At 43.0% G+C, this 24,307-nt stretch overlaps 1 protein-coding gene and 1 non-coding gene across 9 annotated transcripts in view; one reads left to right on the top strand and one right to left on the bottom strand.

Moving 5' to 3' along the window:
- ABCC4 (ATP binding cassette subfamily C member 4 (PEL blood group)) overlaps positions 1-24,307 on the bottom strand; it is a 282,616-nt gene that overhangs the window by 180,764 nt on the left and 77,545 nt on the right. For all 8 annotated transcript variants that reach the window (XM_063651058.1, XM_063651055.1, XM_063651057.1 and 5 more), the window contains 4 exons: positions 13,914-14,003; positions 12,665-12,828; positions 11,014-11,139; positions 9,755-10,004 (listed from right to left, as the gene is read on the bottom strand). In XM_063651058.1, the coding sequence (XP_063507128.1) occupies positions 9,755-10,004; positions 11,014-11,139; positions 12,665-12,828; positions 13,914-14,003 (630 nt within the window). The remainder of the gene's footprint in view (positions 1-9,754; positions 10,005-11,013; positions 11,140-12,664; positions 12,829-13,913; positions 14,004-24,307) is intronic.
- On the top strand, positions 13,573-13,677 carry LOC129012011 (small nucleolar RNA U13). Its single transcript, XR_008493519.1, has one exon. It is a non-coding gene; the product is annotated as a small nucleolar RNA U13 (small nucleolar RNA).

The following is a 24,307-nucleotide window of genomic DNA, read 5'->3' on the forward strand; positions in this document are numbered from 1 at the left end:
CATCCCCCATCACAACCAAACCGTTTCCAAACACCACTCCCTAAGGATCTTCTGAAAACACCTCTGATGATGAACACCATGCTTCAAACTCTTCCATGACCCAGCAGCACTGACATTCACCCTCCCAAAGTAGCCTTTGCCTTGATTCCCTGATTATTAATCCCACCCTGTCTTTGAGGGCCCACCTCAAAAACTAATCCTGCTGGGAACCAGCTCAGGGTGGCTGCAGCTGGGACCAAAACTGAGTTATGTACAGGGCAGAGATGTGTCCCCCATCCTGCACTTACAAACACACTCACCTGCATGAACACTGCACTGCACACAGGGTCAGCTGTTCACAGATACATGCTACAGTCATAAACAGACTGTATGATTGGCTTAAATTATTCAAACAATCAGCTATGTCAGTTAGCACAGCAACAAGCAAAAGGTTATACATCTTCTTAATCTTGTCCAGACAGAATAAAATTGTGATTTTAGCTGAAGTGTATGACCAAGACATCAATTCAATATTCTGTATGTGCATGTGAGAACACAAGTTCCCCACCTTCAAAATAAAAAACTATGCACACAGTAAATCTATTGAGCACTGGTCAATAAACAATAGATCTGAGTGGAGACAGACATGATAATAGTTTAGTGGTTAAATCAGACTCCACTCAACACATGAACGGCTTGTAAAGATGCTGGAGGGGCTGGCTGGACTTTCTCTAGTCACTCAGGAGGATGAAAAAGCTGAAATGACATTGCCAATACAGCAACGAGGTGCATCCCCAGAAAGTTCACTTGGGGAAGTATCAGACGGCAGAACTGAAGTCAAAGAGATTGACTTCAGAGTGGACAGTTGGCAAAAACTGAAGCAGCTTTGTGAACAATAAAACCTCAGAGACACGTTTTACTGGATGTGGAAGTCATTGAAGACTTTCAGTGCTTTGCTGTTAAGATAAGATCTCTTAAAATTCTATTGGACTTGCTTCATGCCAAGACCATCAATCCTTTCCTTAATAAAAGAAAAACAAACGGAACTTCTTAGACCTAAAAACTTCACAATAAAACCTTCATTTTCTGTACATGGAAAAAAGGAAACTGAAAAGTATGAGTAAGAAAGACAATAGATTAAAGACTTAAATGTAAAACCTCAAACCATAAAAACCCTAGAAGAAAGCCTAGGCAATACCATTCAGGACATAGGCATGGGCAAAAACATCACGACTAAAACACCAAAAACAATGACAACAAAAGCCAAAATTGACAAATGGGATCTAATTAAACTAAAGAGCTTCTCCACAGCAAAAGAAACTATCATCAGAGTAAACAGGCAACCTACAGAATGGAAGAAAATTATTGCAATCTACCCATCTGACAAAGGGCTAATATCCAGAATCTACAAGGAACTTAAACAAATTTACAAGAAAAAAAAAAACCCCATCAAAAAGTGAGTGAAGGATATGATCAGACACTTCTCAAAAGAAGACATGTATGCGGCCAACAAATACATGAATAAAAGTTCATTATCACCGGTCATTAGAGAAATGCAAATCAAAACCACAATGAGATACCATCTCACGCCAGTTGGAATGGTGATCATTAAAAAGTCAGGCAACAACAGATGCTGGAGAGGATGTGGACAAATAGGAACACTTTTACACTGCTGGTGGGAGTGTAAATTAGTTCAACCATTGTGGAAGACAGAGTGTGGTGATTCCTCAAGGAACTAGAACCAGAAATACCATTTGACCCAGCAATCCCATTACTGGGTATATACCCAAAGGATTATAAATCATTCTACTATAAAGACACATGCACATGTATGTTTACTACAGCACTATTTACAACAGCAAAGACTTGGAACCAACCCAAATGCCCATCAATGATAGACTGGATAAGGAAAATGTGGCACATATACACTGTGGAATACTATGCAGCCATAAAAAAGGATGAGTTCATGTCCTTTACAGGGACATGGATGAAGCTGGAAACCATCATTCTCAGCAAACTAACACAGGAACAGAAAACCAAACACTGCATGTTCTCACTCATAAGTGGGAGTTGAACAATGAGAACACATGGACACAGGGAGGGGAACATCACACACCAGGGCCTGTCAGTGGGTGAGGGGCAAGGGGAAGGAGAGCATTAGGACAAACACCCAATGCATGTGGGGCTTAAAACCTAGATGATGGGTGCAGCAAACCACCATGGCACATGTATATCTATGTAACAAACCTGCATGTTCTGCACATGTGTCCCAGAAAAAGTATAATAAAAAATTTAAAATAAAAATATAAAAATATTTTTTAAAAATTTAACAACACAATGTTTTCTAAACTGTATTTGTCTGCCAAGCTCTGGTCTATCTATGGCCAAGACTCACTTAGTTCTGATCAGTATATCGGGCCGACCTATTCCTTCTCTCCTGATGCCATTTTTCACCTTCTCATTGTTCATTAACACATCCACATAGGGGCAAGGAAGAAAGTGAACATTGGATCAATTCATTACACTCATCATTTACAACCTCCATTTTTAAAGAAATAGGAAAGGAGGCAGAACCAGGCAGACCCCATCAGTGGGTCTTGTAGCAAACATCTGCACAGTTCTAAAGCATCCCATTCTTCAAAGCCAAATTCATCCCCAAATCTGGTCTTCTAGTATTCCGAAAGTAGCCCTGATCCCTCCCCTCTGACTAATCCCTCCTCTTGCCCCACACCCAAATCAGGACATGCTCTCAACGGCTTTCAAATCTATCCAAGGCTGTCTACTTGGCCTGGGTCCAAATCACATCATCATCTTCCGGGACTGCTTGCTGCATCAGCCTCCTGACGTATCTCCCTGCTTCTACTCTGGGCCCCCAATGCATTCCCCAGGCTGCAGCCAAGGTGAATTGAAAATATGTGGATGTTCTTGAACATTAAGAGCTTTCTCACATAATTACCCCCAGAGAAATGCAGGGCATCAGCCTCCTGGCTGCCCCAAGCCACCTCCCTTCCCGAACCCTTCCCCATCTCTCTCCACTACCACGCACTGCAATGCTGCAGGCTATTTCTTGAGCCTTCGCAGGAAGCACTACACCTCCACAATGGCATCGGCATCTCTACCAAAGCACCTCATGGCATCTCAGACATTGCCTTCCAAAGACAATGACACATGAGCACTGATTTTAATTACGTGGTTATTTATTAACCCCCACTTGATGATTCCCAGGAGGAAGTTCCCAGCAGGAAGTTCCCCCAGGAGGAAGTTCCCAGCAGGAAGTTCCCCCAGGAGGAAGTTCCCAGCAGGAAGGACTTCTGTGCATTGGCTTACCATTGTACCTAAGCATTTATCACAGTGCCAGCTTAAGCTAGGTGCTCAATTACATTGTAGAGTCAATGACTAAGTGAATGAATAAATTCCAGACTTAACCCCCAAAAGCCTAGCATAGACCAAAACAGGTGTCTGTGTGCTTCCTCTCAACTGATTTTAGTCTTAAGTTATCCTGACGTCGTTTATATTTGCCACGCATATTTTGACCTCATGCGCTTTTTTATCACACAACTAGGGCAAGGTTTCCCAAAGACAGCATATTTTCAGGGACACAAGGACACTTTCTAAAGATATTGATTGGGCTGAGCGCAATGGCTCACGCTGTAATCCCAACACTTCGGGAGGCCGACGCGGGTGGATCACGAGGTCAAGAGACTGAGACTATCCTGGCCAACATGGTGAAACCCCATCTCTACTAAAAATACAAAAGTTAGCCGGGCGTGGTGGTGCATGCCTGTAGTCCCAGCTACTCCAAAGGCTGAGGCAGAAGAATCACTTGAACCTGGGAGGCAGAGGTTGCAGTGAGCTGAGATCATGCCACTGCACTCCAGCTTGGTGACAGAGCGAGACGCCATCTCAAAACAAAACAAAACAAAAGATATTGGGTCCCAGCCAATGCCTGGTGAAGCAGAATCTCCAAGGTGTAATAATTTAGTTTTAACCAGTGCATCAGGTAATTCTGATGAACTAGGGGACAAAATTTTAAATGGGTTACAGGAACCATCCAGGTTGAAAAAACACAAAGTTCTAAAGGACGAAAAAACAAATAAACAAAACAAAACCTCCAACAATGACTTCAACACCACCATGAAGGAGTTCACCATACGAACACCAACGCTTTCTTACCAGTCATGCCTGGCCATTTGTCTCTCCTTTACTGAAAATCACTACTGCTGAACTCTAGGCCCATCCTCCCACCAGAAACTATGTACGTGAGGGGAAATTAAGGTTTCCTGCCCAAGTCAAAGATGCATCCTTTATCTGGACACAGAGCACCTTGCCAAAGTTAGCCACCAGAAAATGTAAAATTCCCAGCTGATCATTTTATTTTACTACATGCATACATCTATCTACATGAACAGGAATTTCAAGCCTTAGACACAGGTGAGTTGCATTTTAGTGGGAAAAAAATAAAAAATCTTAAGGATTTCTTCCCTAGCTGCATATTGGACCACAATTCCCTGAAAATCGTCTGCAGGATCCCTTTCATGCCACACTCTCTGATGTGTGACATAATTCAGCAGAGAACGACAGTCATCACTTCCCACTAAAATAATGCTCAGTTGTTAGGCGTTTTCCAAATCTCATAGATGTAACGAAGCTGGAGGTTGACTTCACTTACACCATTTTCTGAGCACCTGCAATCTATGCATAATATAAAGATGAACGAGGCATTGTGTCTGCCTTTTGTAAGTTTAGAGTTTAGGAAGGGAAAGAAATCTATAAACAAATGGCTTCAATAATAAGGGGAAAATGAGGACAAAGTCACGTATGGAGAGCCCAAAAGAAGAGATGAGGATTAAAGAGTGTGTGATGGGCCAGGTGCGGTGGCTTATACCTGTAATCCCAGCACTTTGGGATGCCAAGGTGGGTGGATCACTTGAGGTCAGGAATTCGAGACCTGCCTGGCCAACGTGGTGAAACCTTGCCTCTACTAAAAATACAAAAATTAGCTGGACATGGTGGCTCACGCCTGTAATCCCAACTACTCAGGAGGCTGAGGCAGGAGAATTGCTTGAACCCGGAAAGTAGAGGTTGCGGTGAGCTGAGATCATGCCACTGCACTCCAGCCTAGCCAACAGAGTGAGACTCGTCTCAAAAGAAAAAAAAGACTGTGTGATGGTGAATTTTATGTGTCAGCTTGGCTAGGCCACAGTCCCAAGATATGTGGTCAAACATGTCTGGATATCAATGGGAAAGTGTTTTTCAGTTGAGATTAGCATTTAAATCTGTAGACTTTAAAGTCCTACATAATGTCAGTGGGCCTCATCCAATCGGCTGAAGACATTTAAGAGAAAAAAGACCTACAAAGAAAAGGGAATTCTGCCTCAAGACTGTCCTCCTCAGACTCAAGCTGCATCATCAGCTCTTCCCAGGGTCTCTAGCCTGCCAGCTGCCCTGCAGATTGTCGACTTACCTCACCTCCAAGTTGCGTGAGACAATTTTATCAATCAATCTACCAATCTCTCTCTGCATGTACATACATGTGGGCCCTACCAGTTCTGCTTCTCTGGAGAACTCTGACTAATACAGACGGTTTTCTAAACAAGTGAGACAAAACAGGAAATGACCTCCAGACACTAAGTCCAATCTCCTTATTTAAAGACAATAAAACCGAGGCCCAGAGAGTTGGTGAAGACCCAAGGTCTGCGTCCCACCCCACCATACCACCTGTTGGGGCTGCTCTTTGCCCAGTTCTTTTCTATGGCTGCCGCACAGAAGTGAGATCTGCATTCAGGTTATGCTGTGCATGTGGGGGTAACAATGTGCACTTTTTTTTTTTTTTTGAGATGGAGTCTCGCTCTGTCACCCAGGCTGGAGTGCAGTGGTGTGATCTCGGCTCACTGCAACCTCCACCTCCCGGGTTCAAGCAATTCTCGTGCCTTGGCCTCCAGAGTAGCTGGGATTACAGGTGCATGCCACCATGCCCAGCTGATTCTGTTGTTGTTGTGCTATTTTTAGTAGAGGTGGGGTTTCACCATGCTGGCCAGGCTGGTCTAGAACTCCTGACCTCAAGTGATCTGCCCACCTCGGCCTCCAAAAGTGCTGGGATTACAGATGTGAGCCATCGTGCCTGGCCGCACTTCTGAGACAGATTGGCAGCCTGGGCTAAAGCCCCGGATCAGCCTTTTATTAACTGTTAAAATGTGGAGGTGCTATTCACCCTCCTCAGACTTCAGTTTCTTTATCTGTAATGTGGGAATGATAGGGGAGTTACACAAGTAAAAGGAGTGAATATTCATAAGGCACTTGGGCCCCTCCTTGTTACCTAGTTAGTACTCACCAGCTATTACCTGTTCATATAAAGCCCCATGGTCTTAATCTTAATCTTCATTTATCTCATAATGGCCAGGAAGACAGACTAATTTTATTAACCAAGTAAGACTGTTTCTATTTCTCCGCATGGCCCAAGGAAAGTCCATTTGTTTCACAGCCTGGAAGCCAGTCAAGAGGCTCTTTTTTTTTTTTTGGAGACAGAGCCTCACTCTGCCACCCAGACTACAGTGCAGTGGCGTCATCTTGGCTCACCGCAACCTCCACTTTTTGGGTTCAAGCAAGCCTGAACCTCCTGAGGAGCTGGGATTACAGGCGTGTACCACCATGCCTGACTAATTTTTATATTTTTAGTAGAGACGGGATTTCACCATGTTGGCCAAGCTGGTCTCTAACTCCTGACCTCAAGTGATCTGCTCACCTCGGCCTCCCAAAGTGCCACTATTATAGGTGTAAGCCACTGCGCCCCGCCAGGAGGGTCTATATTTAATGTCAGACACGGCCCCTCTCTTACAAGAGCAGGACCACCAAGTCCAATAGGGTTTGAGATGCACAGAGGGACCTGCATAACGAGGCAGAGACTCCGATCCAGTCCACTCTGAAAAACATCCGGCTCCTCGGACTTGAGGACCCTCACACCCCCCTTGAACAAGGCCCAGTGTTCTGGGAATATTCAACTCAAGTCTGCTTCCTCGCTTGGGCTTCCTCTGGCTTCTAGTGCAGGCTGGGCCACCTTGGGTCTGTATTGGGCCTCAGACTTTTGCTATGGTTGCTGCTTCTGTCCATCCAGCATTTGGTGCCCATTATGTGTCCATCAATGCTGAGCTGCACCATACTGGCCTTGCTCAGCAGCAACAAAAGTACCACCAGGCTCCTGAGACCTGGCCAGAGGGCTTAGTAGCATTTGCTTAAATCAAGGACAGAAGGGAGGACACCCCAGCCACACAGAGCAAAAGACCCCAAAGTGGGAACAGAGATGAGTCATGTGCTGGGAAACACACAATGTGGCCAGGTAAGCCCTACACCTAGGGTTCAAAAATAGGACTCCACAAGAAACAGAGAACCTTTCAAGGTTTTTGGAATAAGACTAGATGAGTAAAAGAATACTGAAGGAAATATCCCACACCAGAGGATACTAAGGCAGCAACATAGGTGATATAGTTTGGCTCTGTGTCCTCACCCGAATCTCGGCTCGAACTGTAATCCCCATAATCCTCACGTGTCAAGGGTGGGACCAGGTGGAGGTAATCGGATCATGGGGGTGGTTTCCCCTGTGCTGTTCTAGTGATAGTGAGTTCTCATGAGATCTGATGGTTTTATAAGCATCTGGCATTTCTCCTGCTCGCACTTCTCCTTCCTGCCGCCCTGTGAAGAAAGCACCTGCTTCCCCTTCCGCCATGACTGTAAGTTTCCTGAGGTCTCCCCAACTATGCTGAACTGTGAGTCAATTAAACCTCTTTCCTTTATAAATTGCCCAGTCTCAGGATGTTCTTTATAGCAATATAAAAACAAACTATTACAACAGGCAACGTAACAATGGTTAAGAAATCATGGTTCTGAACAGATTCCTAGTTCTAAGATAGGCAAACTCCTCAACCTATTACAGGAGCCAGTTTCATTCTCTGTAAAGTGGGGACACTAATGCTTGTCTCCTTCAATCATGAGGATAACATGAAATAACATGTAAAAGGCTTCCAAGAGCCCTGGTCCACGGTACACACACCAGCACCTGCAATCACGGTGAGGGGCAGCAACAGCAGTCAGAGAATTACAACAGCACAATACACATGTGGCCCTTCCATCTGAAAGAGGTATCCTGCACACTCAGAAAGATACTCTGGTCAAAGTATATTCCTAAGTTCTTTCTTTCAAGATGCAAAAGCTACATGAAAAAAGTGTTACTGACCTGCATGGACCATCCCTTCACAGTGTTACCTGAAGCTGTTGTCAGAAAGAATGGGGATAAGAATTGACCCTGTATGGTCTGTTTTATAGGTAATATTTTTTATGAAATACAAACTTGCTAATCAGTAGTGGGAGTCTGCCTATGAATAGCCACTATGCCGCAGGCTGGGTAACACAGCAAGATCTCGTCTTTAAAAAACAAACTTCATCATAAAAAAGAATCTTAGCTTTTATGACAACACCCACCCCATTCTCTCCCCCACCAAAAAAATAAAAATAAAAAATAATCACAGCCAGTGTCAGCTAAGTTCACTCGAGTCTGTCCTTGGGCATCCGTCTCTATTAAGAACCAGGAATAAAACAAAGCAGATTTTTGAAAAGCTTAGACAGTCAAGTTCTTGCCAAGCCCTCTCACAAAGCCAATTTATTTTAATTTTCAACTTATTCATAAACACACAAATACTTGAGCATACATTATGTGCCAGGATCCTACCTTGGTGATATAAATTATTTGCCCCTGGCAATTTAGTGACAGCTACTTAGGAAAAGGTGATGGTGTGTAAAGTGGATGCTATGGTTTGAATGGGCATGCCTATTCTAAATTCATACGTTGGAAGTTCACCCCAGTGTCAGTGTTAAGAGGTGGGGCCTCTAAAAGGTGATTAGGCCGCTACGGCAGAGTCCTCCTGAAGGGGATTAGTGTCCTTATAGAAAGCTGGAGGGAACTAACCAGGCCCATTTTGTCCTTCTGTTTCTTCCATGATGGGAGGACACAGAGGTCCATCTGGGAAGCAGAGAATGGTCCTCACCAGACACCAATGCCAGAGCCTTACTCTTGGACTTCCCAGCCTCCAGAACTGTGAGAAATAAATGTCTAACATGTATAAATTAGCCAGTCTCAGGTATTTTGTTACAGTAGTACAAATGGAGCAAGGCAGTAGAAATCAACCAATTGGAAATAAAGAAGTCTGGCAGAGATAGGTTCATCAACAGTAAGAAAAAAGTGAAAAGCGGACAGGAAAGAAACGGCAGAGATCCTAAAGGCATGCACAGAATTAACAAGGAAAACATCTACAGAGGAAAGAACTTATTTTCAAACAGGGATAGCTAAGTGAAGTTCAGGCCATTCTTCCTGACCAAGAAGCAGGGACCTCCAGCAAGCTCTTTCCTTCCAGCCCACAGAAGAATCATACTCAACCCATTCTCACTACTTTCTCATTGGGGTTAACATAAGAGATGAAATCTATTTGTGTTTCCTGCTTTTAGACAGCTTAGACATTTTAATCACACCTGCAGTTACCACCTGTACATCAAAAGCCCTGTGCCACTGCTTTTTATGTTGCTGCCAATAAATGATCACAATGCTTGCACTGTCTTTAGTGCGCTCTATCTAAGATAGCGAAGTACACACAACATTTTGGAATGGCGGCACGTTTTGGTTATGAGAGAGTTAAATGTCATTACACTGGAACATAGTGATGCTAAATAAAAGGACACATCATTCTACTTCAAATGCACCTACAACTTTAAAATGGCATCTGACACCAACCTGGATTCTTCGGATGCTGACGATTGCCTCTGACACCCTCTCAATGGCTGAGGGGAAGAAGAGGGTGACCGTCAGCCGCACAGCCCCATACAGTGTCACTGCCACGAACACACGGCTGGCTGTGATCACATTGCCAAGGAGCACGTAGGTGGTGAAGGTGACAAACACGATGATTTTGCTTGCACTGAAAAAAGAAGCCAAATTCATCCCTCTGAGGTAGGAACTTCTCAGAATCTTGGAAATCTCCTTCCTGAAAGAGAGTACAGGTTTTTAAAAAAGCAGTGATGTCAACCAGATAACGTGGCTCATGCCTGCAATCCCAGCACTTTGGGAGCTGAGATGGATGAATTGTTTGAACCCAGGAGTTTGAGACCATCCTGGGCAACAACAACAAAAAAGTGCAAAGGTGAGAGGTGGCAAGGAACTACCCAGGAAATAAGAAGTACCATGTGCTGGAATGCAACTAATCAAATATTTAATCCAAAAACCAAAAAAAAATACATATTTTGTTTTTTGAGAAGGAGTTTCACTCTTGTCGCCCAGGCAATGGTGCGATCTCAGCTCACTGCAACCTCCGCCTCCTGGTTCAAGCGATTCTCCTGCCTCAGCCTCTCAAGTAGCTAGGATTACAGGCATGTGCCATCACGCCCAGCAAATTTTTGTATTTTTAGTAGAAACAGGGTTTCACCACATTGGTCAGGCTGGTCTCAAACTCCTGACCTCAGGTGATCCACCCGCCTCAGCCTCCCAAAGTTCTTGGATGATAGGCATGAGCCACCGTGCCCAGCCCCCTCCAAAATTTCTAATAACACAAAGCACAACTAATAGTATTTCCATGCCTGTTTGGAATGAAAAATACTGATTCATATAGTTTGGTCCAATATAGATATGCCCAGTCTCTATAACTTGTCCATTTGGCTACATTAATATAAATTATAGTTTTATTTTGAACACCATTATTCTCAAATACTAACATCTTAGACTCATTGTTGGGATTTGGGATATTCAGAAACCTTTGGAATTTCACTTTTGTATTAGTAAGAAGCATACATGCTTTCTGTTTAAGAACACGGCAATGGAAGACCAAGTGAAAATAACGTTCTCTACCATTCTACTTAACACAACTGCCATGTGTGGGGAGTGGGACGATTGTACTGAACTTCCCACAATGTGAAAACATAGTAAAACTTCTAAAACCATCAACAAGAATAGCAAATAGAAAAGTACAAAAATATGGTACGATATATACAAAAACTTACTTTCTCAAATTGGTAATAAGATCTGAAAATGACTTTTCCCAGGCGTACATTTTTATTATCCTTATGCCAGTTATAACTTCATTCATGGTCCTGATCCTGGCATCCGTGAAAGCTGCAGTTTTACTCCTAAGGGGGACCAGACACGGGAGATGAGCCTGAGCGATCACAGCCTGCCCTTATCAGCAGCAGGCACAGGCAGGGACCCGCATCACATGGTTCCCTACAGCGCTTTTGCTTCCGACAACACAGACAGGTCCTACTCAAAATACAAATAGAAAAAGACTTTGATTAGGAAGTCAACAATCTATCCCAACTCAATAAGTATTTTGGAGAATTTGTAATATCTGCTGAGGAAGACATGAAAATGAGTCAGATGTAATCTGTCCCCTCGAGGAGCTCACAGGTGGGCAGGAAAGGCAGAAAGGCACCCGAGCCTGACGATAACACAGTGGTCGGAGTGTGCTAAAATGGGAATGAAGTGCTGGGGAGCAGAAAAGAAAGGGCTGTTTGTTAACTCCACTGGGAAAGAGGAGAGCAAAAAAAAAAAAAAAAAAAAAATGCTGCAGAGGACTGGGAGCATTTGAACGGGGCCTCAAAGGATAAAGACTATTTCTCCAGATGGCAAAGAGGGAAAGGTCCAAGTAGAAAATACACCATAAGCAAAAGCATAAAACAAAGAACTCAATGCACTTCCAACAGTGGCTCATCTCGATCCAGCTGACAACCTTGACAATGACTCACTTCCGATCCGTTGGAACCTGCTTCAAGTCTAATTTAGTTTATCATCATTAATCTCTTGACCAAAAGCTGTATTTCTTTCTTTCTTTTTTTTTTTTTTTTTTTTTTTTTTTTTTGAGACAGAGTCTCACTCTGTCACCCAGGCTGGAGTGCAGTGGCATAATCTCGGCTCACTGCAACCTCTGCCTTCTGTATTCAAGTGATTCTCGTGCCTGAGCCTCCCAAGTAGCTGGGATTACAGGCATGTACCACCACATCCAGCTAATTTTTTTAATTTAGTAGAGACAGAGTTTTGTCATGTTGGCCAGGCAAGTCTCTAACTCCTGGCCTCAAGTGATCCACCTGCCTCAGCCTCCCAAAGTGTTGAGATTACAGGCGTCAGCCACCACGACCAGCTAACAACCATATTCCTAACACATATGCTACTAGGACTGTGTGATTCTATAACTACATCATTAAAATTCACCTTGCCTTTGGGGAGCTTACAATTTAACGGAAATACTGAATTAAAAATAACACACATATATACACATGTGAAAATAGCTCTAACACAAGCACGGTAAAGATGTATGCAGCTACAATGGAGCCTATGAAATATTTCAATTTATCATTATTCATTATATGTTTAACTAACTTCTACATATGTGATTTCTGCTTAAGGACACTCTACTTATTGAGGCCACAGCGCCTGAAAAGCTGGCTGGGAGGAGCCGGTGAATGCCTTCACCTTTCTCCCTTGAAGATTTGCCTTCAACATAAGGATGGAGGCCCCCTTGGCTGAGCCTGAAGAGCTGCAACATATGCAAGGAAGAGATAATAAAAGGCATTTAGTTTGTTTCTGAACAAAAGCATTGGGAAGACTGTGGATGTTACCAAATACATATGACATTTTTCACAGCAGTATTTCTCTTACCTCAGTGATGAGAACAACTTCCCGAAACAGCTTTGCAAGGGCAGGAGAATGATTAGAACTGCCATCCCAGCAAGGCACGATATTCCTATCTCCATCCAGAGTAGGGCAGTCACTGCGATCGCCTGCAGTGGTCCTGCCCACAGGAAGTGTAAGAACACTGTCACCTTTAAAGAAAAAGACAGAGCATTCTTAGGACTCCAGAAAAGCAAAACGAGTAAGAACACAGTACAGAAACGATCCACTGGAAAAGAACAGGCAAGATCCTAAACAGAAATGGCCACAGTGGGTTTACACCTGCTAAAGCAGAAATCCAAGCACCCGCCAGAGGTGAAGCCATTCTGGGGAAACAAAGAGTGGGTCTGGGAGACCTGCAAGAGAATCTGACCAGCGGCATTAGAAGATCTTGATCGTGACTATCTCACTGATGAGCTGAGCATTTTCCAGAACTCTCTGCCACAGAATTCAGTTCCCATATGCCCTGGGGCTCCCCAGTACCCCAAAAAAGCCTGTACTACAGTGCCCACCACATACTCCAGTAATTTACTTGTGTGTTTGTCTCCCAGACAGGCAGTGAGCTTCTTCAGAACAGAAACCAAGTCTTATTCATTGTCCCTGACACTGAGCGGAGGCTTTAGTTCATGTCTGATGAATGAATAATTGGAAAAAAATAAGTGGTCCTAGTGCAAAATGAATATGGCCAGCAGCTAGAATGCCCTGGATAAATGATACCTCTACAAGGTAAGTATTAAACAATGGACACTGGGCGGGTATGGTGTTCACACCTGTAATCCCAGCACTTTGGGAGGCCAAGGTAGCGAGAATCGCTTGAGGCCAGAATTTTGAGACCAGCCTGTGCAATAAGGCGTGATCCCTTCTCTACAAATAATAAAAAGAGAAATTAGCCAGCAATCCTTTTGTAGTTCATGAGCACGATAATCGGGTGTTCACGCACTTGTGTGAGATGTGCCACCCTTGAATTTTGTTATGATGTTGCCACATTAGCCCATCTGACATGAAAATTCAAAAAAAGAAATTAGCTGTTCATGGTGGTGCTGTAGTCACAGCTCATCAGGAGGCTGAGACAGGAGGATCGCACATCACTTGAGCCCAGGAGTTCAAGGCTTCAGTGAGCTATGATCCTGCCACTGCAATCCAGTGTGAACAGAGGGAGCCCCTGACTCCAGAAAGAATAAAAGGAAGAAGAGGGATGTTTAATGCAATGAAAAAGGATCCCTGAGCTGCAGCTTACCTGATCAAACTTGTTCACATCATTGGACAGCAGATTGACTATCTGGCCTGTGGTTGTCTTCCCCATGGCCATGTTACTAAGACGAAGTGCCTGAAATAAAAGAGGTAAATAGAGAATTGTATTCATGCAGTGATACTAAGTCAGGCTTAAGACACAGCAGACCTGAGGAAGTCTCATGTGATGTCAAGACCAGATCTAAGGACCAGCATCCCCACCCCCCACTGCCCCCTCTCTCTGCCCCACCAGTATCTTTAGTGGTGGCAGCTGTGTCAGGACAGCAAAGCGAGGGGTAGGAAGAAGAAAAATCTCCCACCTCATTTAATGAATTTGGACACGCCCCCAAGTACAAAAGGACGTAAGTTTCTACTTAAGAGCCAACCAAAGTAATTTTGAGCCAAATTAGGGAAGAACAGAGAGGCTGTCAGAGGAACAAAATGAGAGGACGTGGACTATAAATCCGTACCAATCACTAATTCTCTGTGCAACATTATTAAACACACGGGGCCTTAGTCTCTTCACCCTGCCTGGATCACAGGGTTTCAATGTGATCAATGGGAAATGACAAATATGGAGTATCAACTATCTGGAGGACACCAGGAGCCCCAGCAGATACAGTGACACAGTCATGTTTTCCTGCCTTGGGAGACAGGGCTAGGTACGTCCAGACACCTGTGATTCAACTGTGACCTGCACAGAGAACTGGGGGCAGTTCCAACTGAGGGACACTGGGTGGGAGAGACCCTGGACGATGAAGGAGGGACTTTATGGAGGGAAGGGAAGGGCACGCAGAGGAGGCCTAGCTAGGACAGAAGTACGGAGAAGAAGGATGTGGGGGTTGCTGAATAAAGAACACCCCAAACCTGGCTGAAGCAGGTGAAGCTTATGGAAGCGGGGCTGAAGCAGGTGAAGCTTATGGAAGGCAATATGGAACAGTACATGTGGTTTTTCAAGTTAGAGGGAGAAGCTCAACTTAAGGAAGGTTAAACAGTAGAAGCGACTGGCCAGGAGACTACTGGAAGAAGGAGAATGAGTTGCCGCTGGAATAACAGTCCAGGCAAAAGGCAACAAGACTGTCAACAAGGGCTATGTGAATGGGAAAAAAAGGGCCAGATAGAAGTGAAAACATTTTGAAAAGTTAAAAAATGGCTGGGCGCGGTGGCTCACACCTGTAATCCCAGCACTTAGTGGGGCTGCAGGCAGATCACTTGAGGTCAGGAGTTCGAGACCAGCCTGGCCAACACGGTGAAACCCTGTCTCTACTAAAAATACAAAAATTAGCTGGGTGTGGTGGTGTGCACCTGTAATCCCAGCTACTCGGGAGGCTGAGGCAGAAAATCACTTGAACCGGGAGGCAGGGGTTGCAGTCAGCCGAGATTGTGCCACTCCACTCCAGCCTGGGTGACAGAGTGAGACTCCGACTCAAAAAAAAAAAAAAAACCTGTCAACTCAAAATTCTATCACCAACAAAAAATGTCCTTTAAAATATGATGGTGAAATTAGGACATTTTCAGATAAAGGCTGAGAGACTTTATCAGCAATGAACCTGAACTGTAAAAAACAGTGTAAAGAATACTTTTCAAGCTAAAAGGAGATGATATCAAATGGAAACTCAGATCTACAGAAAGAATAAAGAGAAACCAAAATGACCAATGTGAGTAAATATAAAGGACAGGCCGGGCACGATGGCTCATGCCTGTTATCCCAACATTTTGGGAGGCTGAGGCAGGCAGATTGCTTGAGCTCAGGAGTTTGCGACCAGCCTGGGCTCCACAAAAAACATAACAATTCTCCAGGCATGGTGCCACACACTTGTAGACCCAGCTACTCGGGGGCTGACATGGGAGAATCACTTGAACCCACGAGGCGGAGGTTGCAGTGAGCCAAGATCACACCACTCCACTCCAGCCGGGGTGACAGAGTGAGGCCTTGTCTAAAAAATAAATAAAAAGAAGGCAAATTACTTTGAAAAACAACTAGCTGCTTAGAGCAAAAATGGTCATGGTGCATTCTGGAGACAGAAGTAAAATATACGACAATAGCACACAAGATGGGGAACGGTAATAGAATTTTACTATTGCATACTTCTAACTTTTAAGGTAAAATAGTCCTTACGTTGGGCCATCAGTAAATTTCAATCAATATCTGAACATAAAAATGTTACACAGAATGTATTCTGGTGACAGCAGAATTAAATTACAGATCAACAATAAGACATCTCTAACAACTCAAAATATCTGAATATTAACAATATTTCTAAAAAAGTATGTGTCAAAGATGACATCATAAGGGAAATCTGAAATATTTTAAAGTAAATGATAATAATTTATGAGTTATAGCTAAAGCAAGTCTTAGAGTAAACTTTTGGCTTTAAGGATTTTACATTTAAAAAGAAGGCATAAAATTGATAATCTAAGTTCTACCTAAAATCAAGACCAAAGAAACAAACAAACAACAACAACAAAACACTACTCACATCCTCAGAAGTACAATTAGTGTAATCATATATCTGTGTTACCCTCAGCAGCTACCAAAAAAGAGTATATAGACCAAGTCATATTCATTTATGTCATTATGATCATAAATCAAGCTACCATTTAGTAAGCACCTACTGTAAGCCAGACAACTGAACAAGAAAACAACACTTACCAAGTAAGAATTATTCCTATTTTGTAGATGAGAAGATAAAAATAAACTCAAACTATTTACATCTGACAGAGAACAAGCAATTATTTTTTTAATGAAGCAAAGTTACCAGTGTTTCTCATTAATGTAGAAAACTAAAGTTTGGTTCCAATAAAGTGTCCATGTTATAGTTTAAAACAGTTCACATCCAATATACAGAAAAAATCTGTAAATTAATGTATCATCATTCTGCAAATATTTTGATTCTATGCTTCATTAACCTGACAGGTTATAAAAGGACACCATTAGATTAAATTTGTTTTCCCTGTGAAAACAAAATAGTTCTACCATGAGAACAAATAAAAGGCAACTAAAACAAACTGAAATCAAAACTTGTAGTATACATCCCAGACCCAAAATATCTTTAATAAATCAACGGCCCCTACATATCAATACGAATTATAAATGCCCACCAATTTTTTTTTCAAAGGAGCAAAGAATGTGTGCAGGAAATTCACCAAAAAAAACCCAACACAAATGGCCAAGGAAATGCAAATGCTCAAATCCAATATTACACAAAGCCATGTAAATTAAAATAACAATGCATTATTTTTCACCTATGAAATTGGTGAGATTGACAGTGATTATTAAAATATAACATCAAATCTGGACTTGTAGGGCTCTCTCATTTCACTGGGGAAAATGTAAGTAATTAACAACTCTTGGGGAGGAAATCAAGCATAGCAAAAGCCTTGAAATTTGTATACCCTAGGAAATGAAGGATCTGTCCAAATGTTTAGTTTTAATCACGTCCATTAAAATGCTATTTGTAATATACAAAAACTAGAAGACATCTAAATATCTAATTACTAAAAACTGGAAAACATCCGAGTATCTAATTACTGGTTACTCTAGAATCCGCATGGCCATTAAGAACAATACTGTGAATGGTGGAAGTAAACATCATCAGAGCAGGGCACCATTTGATAGTTGCTTACTACTGAAGGCAGGCAAGGAAATACATTTGAGATTACAAGAAAACGCTACAATCTGGAACAAAAATTAATTGTATTCAATTTCTTAAAAATAAGTCATGTAATATCTAGCTTCATTTGAAAAATATAAACTGTTTCTTCTTTCTTGATTATTTTAATCAGTGTGGCCACATAAATATCACCATCAAAGGGAGGTGCGAGGAGAGAATGACCTTTTCATGGAACTGAGTTTTCCAGACTGGTGAGATGAATATCCCTTCTTGGATTAAATGCATTAATCCAATCTTCATTTTAACAGATGTCTTTCCCCCCTCTCTAACAGTCCTTTTTAAACAGAAGATGTGGCTGGGCACGATGGCTCATGCCTGTAATCCTAGCACTTTGGGAGGCCGGGGAGGGCGGATCACCTTAGATCAGGAGTTCGAGACCAGCCTGGCCAACATGGTGAAACCCCGTCTCCACTAAAAATACAAAAATTAGCTGGGCGTGGTGGCACGCACCCCTGCAATCCCAGCTACTGGGGAGGCTGAGGCAGGAGAATCGCTTGAACCCGACAGGCAGAGGTTGCAGTAAGCCAAGATTGTGCCACTGCACTCCAGCCAGGGTGACAGTGAGACTCCTTCTCAAAAATAAAAAAAAAATAATATAAATAAAACAAAAGATGCAAACTGCAGTTCATCACCTTCACGATGCAAATTCCTCACAATATGGCTCTTACCCAGTGTCAATGAGCCTCAGTGGACAGGGATGCTCTTCTCACAGAGTCCCCAAATGGCCACACTTTTCGGATTCTGCTACTTTCTGATCCATCTTGCCCCTGGCTGTCAGGCTATCAGGTGTCTCTTTATTCTCATCAGAATGTCACACCATTACCTACTAGTGTTTTAGACTGGGATGTGGCTTTTGAGTGTTGTAAGTAAAGTCAGAGTAAATACGTTCTGAATAAGCATATAAAGTAAGCATTATCTGTCTTATTTATTTCATGTTTTGCTTACTTCCTGGTTCATGACCCTACCCCAGAGTTGAGTTTGTGAGGTAATGAAACTTCCAATTAAACTGGGTATTTCTGCAACAGGCAACTAGGATGAGTATGTTTAATCACTTGAAGCAGAAAACTGCCTGTATTTTTCCAATACTGTTGGCCAGAGTTGCTTAGCAACAACACATCTACTTTAATGACTACATAATCTAAAACCAATAATCTCTGTTTCTGAGGGGATGATCCAAGGACTGGCTAAGATCCTCCTTCCTCGTAAACATGATGGGTGACTACTCTACAAAGTTAGTCACATTCCTTCTCTAATTCTGTAAAAGAAACGAAATTTAAGGAGATGAAAATGTCCATCCAAAATCAACAACCTGTATGTTCTTTATAACCTGACAGTTTCACTGCCTGCTGAGGCTTTTGTTTGTGTTTCGCCTGATTTTTCATGGCTGGAATACAAGCCTGAAAACCTATACAGAAAGTTCTCCATAGGCCAGGTGGGGTGGCTCATGCCTGTAATCCCAGCACCTTAGAAGACCAAGGCGGCAAGATCACATGAGCCCAAGAGTTCAAGACTAGACTGGGCAACATAGTGAGATCCTGTCTCTACAAAAAAAATTAAAAAATTAACCAGGCATGGTGGCACACGCCTGTAGTCCCAGCTACTCAGGAGGCTGAGGTGGAAAGATCACTTGAGCCCAGGAGCTCAAGGCTGCGGTGAGCAGTAATCATCCCACTGGAATCCGGTCTGGGCAACAGAGCAAAACCGAGAAAGAAAAGAAAAAAAAAAAAAAAAAGAAAAGAAAAGAGACAGAGACATGAGAGAGAGAGAGATGAGAGAGAAAGAGAGAAAGGAAGGGAAAGAAAAGAAAGGCAAAAAAAACCATTAGTGTTTCAATGAGTGGTGGGGCAGTCAATAGATATTGAAGGAAATTAGTACAATCTAATTAGTCAATTCTACTAATACCCATGGAAAGAACATGGAACACAGCTTGACAGTAATCTGTTCAAAGGGGGGCCACATCCCCCCGCCATGGCTGAAAGACCCCTCAGCCCCAGACCCTGCTATCACCAGTTTCTTTGCCTGAAAAACAAGCCCCAACTGAACTGGTTTATCGACTGAGAGGGGAACAGAGAGATGAGCAAGACATACTGGCAGGGCAACAGGAAGAAAAAGGAAAATACGGAGAGGGTGACAAGCCAGGGAGTGGGTAAAGAAGGGACAGTGAGGACATACATGGGGACAAATACATGGTCAAGGGTTAGGTCAGAGAAGATCATCTTAAGGAGAATATAAATGTATAAATGCAGTATACCCCCATTGAAGAGGAAGAAAAAAACCAAACTTCTGTCATCTTTTTGTTGTGTGTGTGTGACAGGGTCTTGCTCTTTTTGCTGGAGTTAAGTGGCATGATCGCAGCTCACTGCAGCCTCCACCTCTGGGGTCCAAGCAATCCTCCTGTCTCAGCCTCCCAAGTAAGAGACTATGGGCATGTGCCACCACACTTGGCTTTTTTGGAGGGTAGAACAGGGAGGGCCCAGGCAGAGACAGCATCTCCCTATGTTGTCCAAGCTGGTCTTGAACTCCTAGGCTCAAGCAATGCTCCCGCCTTGGCCTCTCAAAGTTCTAGGATTAGAGGTGTGAGCCATTGTGTTTGGCATCCATCATCATTTTTTTAAAATCTTTTTTATCATGTTTTTCTTCTTTCTGCTCCCCCCCCCCCCCCCCCCCGCCACAAGACAGAGTTTCACTCTTGTTGCCCAGGCTGGAGTGCAATGGCGTGATCTTGGCTCACTGCAACCTCCACCTCCCAGGTTCAAGAGATTCACCTACCTTAGCCTCCCAAGTAGCTGGGATTACAGGCATGTGCCATCATGCCTGGCTAATTTTTTTTTTTTTTAGTTTTAGTAGAGATGGGGTTTCACCATGTTGATCAGGCTGGTCTCAAACTCCTGACCTCGAGTGATCCACCTGCCTTGGCCTTGCAAAGTACTGGGATTATAGGTGTGAACCAACATGCCCGGCCTGCTTTCCACTTCTAAAAGAATGTTAAAAGAAACAAATAAGAAATGTGTTTATAATGTATCTTCTCAAATATGACATGTTCCATGTGCCCTCTTTCAGACTAAGAATACTTGGAGGAAGCAATCTGCACTCTACAGACTCACCATAATTTTACTAAGAATCAGTCAAAATGAAAATATTTTACATATGTGATTTTCCTTTTTTCCTAGTGTTGTGTATTTATCAAAGTATTGACCTTGAGTAGGCCAGATATTCAGTAATCCGAAAGTAACAGTGCACAGTACTGTAATACTGCAAAATTCATTCCACCATTCATTCCCTTTTCAAGATTATCTTTGAAGCTTTAAAAAAATGAAGAGATTTGTACAGCAGGAAAAAAAAATGACAGATGTCAGAAAACGTCTTAATAATGACTTATTCACTAACATACATTTTTACAACCAAACGTACCACATGCAGTAATGTCTTCATTCTTTCACTGATGAGGATAAAGGAATTAGGAGAAAAATGCACAGAGAGAGGAGGGACAGACACTCTTTACCAAGGTAACTCCTTCCCACTTTCTCGACTCTATGATAAGCATATCAAATAGCAGCCCTGTGCCCACAGCTATTACCCCCAGGAGAGATCCAAAGGAGAAAATGACCCTGTTCCTTCAGCTAATGGGTCCCAGAGGGAGTAGAAAGGCGAAGATCAGGACTTCAAAACACATCAGGACAAAGGCAGCTGCTCAGAGCAAGAAGCCAGAAAAGAGCAGAATCTCAGAAATTCTTTCCTTTTCCACTACAGCTAAATAAAAGTTCAGCACCACGGCTGAGGATCAGGGTGAGGCAGAAGTTTTTCACTAAATGCTGAGAAAATGTATGACATAACCCCAAAATTAAATTTACCTGAGGACATGATGCGAAGTGAGATAAGCCACTCACAAAAGGACAAATATGGTATGATCCCACTTGGATGAGGTCCCTTCAGTAGTCAGATTATTACAAACAGAAAGTAAAATGGAGGATGCCAGAGGATGACAGGCAAAAGCCACTATGCCTTGCAAAAATTACAAATTTTATGTGACAGATATTTTTTTGAGACAGGGTCTCACTCCAGTGCCCAGGATGGCGTACAGTGGCACAATCATGGCTCACTGAAGCCTCAACTTCCTGGGCTCAGGTAATCCTCCCACCTCAGCCTCCCAAGTAGCTGAGACTACTGGTGCACACCACCATGCCTGGCTGATTTTTGTATTTTTTGTAGAAACGGGGTTTCACTATGTTGCCCAGGCTGGTCTTGAACTCCAAGGCTCAAGCGATCCAGCCATCTGAGCCTCCCAAAGTATTGGGATTACAGGTGTGAGCCACCATGCCCAACCGTTATGTATATTTTACCACAATTTTTTTTAATTTTTAATAGAAAAAGATTTAAAACAAATCAATTATGTATGAAGGCTTGAAAGTAAATAAGCACAAAATACAAATTCTAAACCTAGAGAAATGTCTTAAAAAAATAAACGAGAAATAAAAACATTTTCAGGGCAGGGCAATGAAAAAATGTAAAAATTTGCTATAACAGGATGTCTTAGAAGATAGAAAAAAGGAAAAAACAGAAAAGAGCTAAAATTTAAAAACTGAATTAACATTTTTAAAAAATAAATAAATCATCAGCCATGATTTCAATACAAGTCCTGGGGAAAAGAACGCAGAGCCTCATGCGGCCCTTTCCCTTTCAAGGAAGCCACGTCCGGCCTCCCTCTCCACACCTGTTGTTCCCTTCACCATCCTCTAGTACAGAAACTTCCCTGAGGCACAAATTAAATATACAGATTTCCAGGGCCTTTCTCTAGAAATTCTGAAACAGCAGGTCAGGTCTGAGATGGCCCCAGGATTGGGGTTTTTGTTAAGCACACAGGTGACGTATGGCAGATGCTGGAGCCCCTCAGTCTTGCATATGCCCTCACCCTCCATCTATTCAGTAAGGAAGTTAAACAGGCATGTCCTACAGCTCACACAACCACACCCTATACTGTACACCTGGAGCTCCCAGCTCCACAGCTCATAAACATCTGGGCTATTCAACTAGCAGAGAGACTGGGCTCTGGCCACCGCTAAGTGGCTCGTACCGAAACAGCCCACTCCTCTGCCTCAGAACTGTACAACACTAGGAGACAGATGTTTCCAGACACCAAGCATTGCCTTGGCTCTGAGCCAGGACACCACTTTCCGACTGTGGCAGTGAGCTGAAGTCCAAACACAGCACAGCAGCCCTGCTGAGCAAAGGGGTGGAGGCCAGAGCTTGGGTTAAAGCCACTGGCATCTGCATGGCCCTGGACAGTAAGCAGGTATCAGAAGGGAAGGGCCCCAGAAGGCTATGGGGTGGGGGTGCTACAAGTCCTTGGCTGATGCGCGGGCACAGGTCAAGGCCACCCAAGGCTTAACAGAGAGCTGGTGCTGAGGAGGAGTGAGCTGAGTAGAGGTATTGAAGGTCAAGCTGAGGTGAGGTACTGAAATTCTCACCAGACCAGAGTGCAGAAACCTCATTCACGTATCATTAACACACCTGGCATAGGGTTGAAACACCAGAGAGATCATGTCTTAGAATTCAAGAGCACTATCCAGAGAAATAATTCTCAAACAGGGCAATTTTGCCCCCCAGGAGAGATTAGGCAACGACTGGAGGCACTACTGGTTGTTACAACTAGAGGGACGCTTTCGGTATCTAGTGGGTAGAGGCCACGGATGCTGTTCAACATCTTACAAAGCACGGAGCAGCCTCTCCATCCCCAAAAAGAAATTATTTAGCCCTAAATGTCAAGTGCTACAGGTTAAGAAACTCTACACTAAAAGAGAGTTAACACTAAACTTGCCCAAGAAAAAACAAGCACTACCTAACAGGGCCCGCAAATGGCACATGGTTTGAATCTTGAGTCCCATCAAGTTAGAGAAGCTTGGAAAGCACCTTAAAATTTCCAAAGTTCTGCCCTAACAAAGCATAAAAAACAGGCCTATGAGTTCAGCCAGTTAATATGGTATTGGAGTAAAATTCAATACTTTTTAGAATTATCAGAAGTCAGACATACAATATATCATCCAAAATGTCCACAATAAAAAATCTTAGACTCAGGGCAATAAAGAAAGCAGTCTTTATAATAAAAACCAAACCCCTCAAATATATAAATAATAAAAGCAAATCCAAGTAGGCACACACATTGGATTTTAAGATTTACAGAAACAAGTATAAATGTACTCAACGGGTTAATATGTTCAAAGAAACTGAGGAAAAATATGAGTAAAGAGATAGAGATTTTCAGCAAAAAAAGTGTAAAGTTTTTTGTTTGTTTGTTTTTTGAGAAAGAGTCTCACTCTGTCACCCAGGCTGGAGTACAGTGGGGTGTGATCTCAGCTCACTGCAACCTCTGCCTCCCGGGTTCAAGCGATTCTCCTGCCTCAGCCTCCCGAGTAACTGGGATTACAGGCACCCGCCACCACGCCCAGCTAAATTTTGTATTTTTAGTAGAGACAGGGTTTCACCATGTTGGCCAGGCTGGTCTCAAACTCCTGACCTCATGTGATCTGCCCGCCTTGGCCTCCCAAAGTGTTGGGATTACAGGCCACCGTGCCTGGCCAGTGTAAAGTATTTTTAAAAAGAGCCCAATAAACACTCTAGAGCTGCAATACTGAAATGAGAAATAAAGGGGAAAAAAAAAAAATCACTGGCTGGGCTTACTAGCAGTTTAAAAACAACAGAGAAGATGGAATAAAAGTGAAAAAGACTGATT

The sequence above is a fragment of the Pongo pygmaeus genome, chromosome 14 (genome assembly GCF_028885625.2).
Source record: "Pongo pygmaeus isolate AG05252 chromosome 14, NHGRI_mPonPyg2-v2.0_pri, whole genome shotgun sequence".
NCBI lineage: Eukaryota > Metazoa > Chordata > Mammalia > Primates > Hominidae > Pongo > Pongo pygmaeus.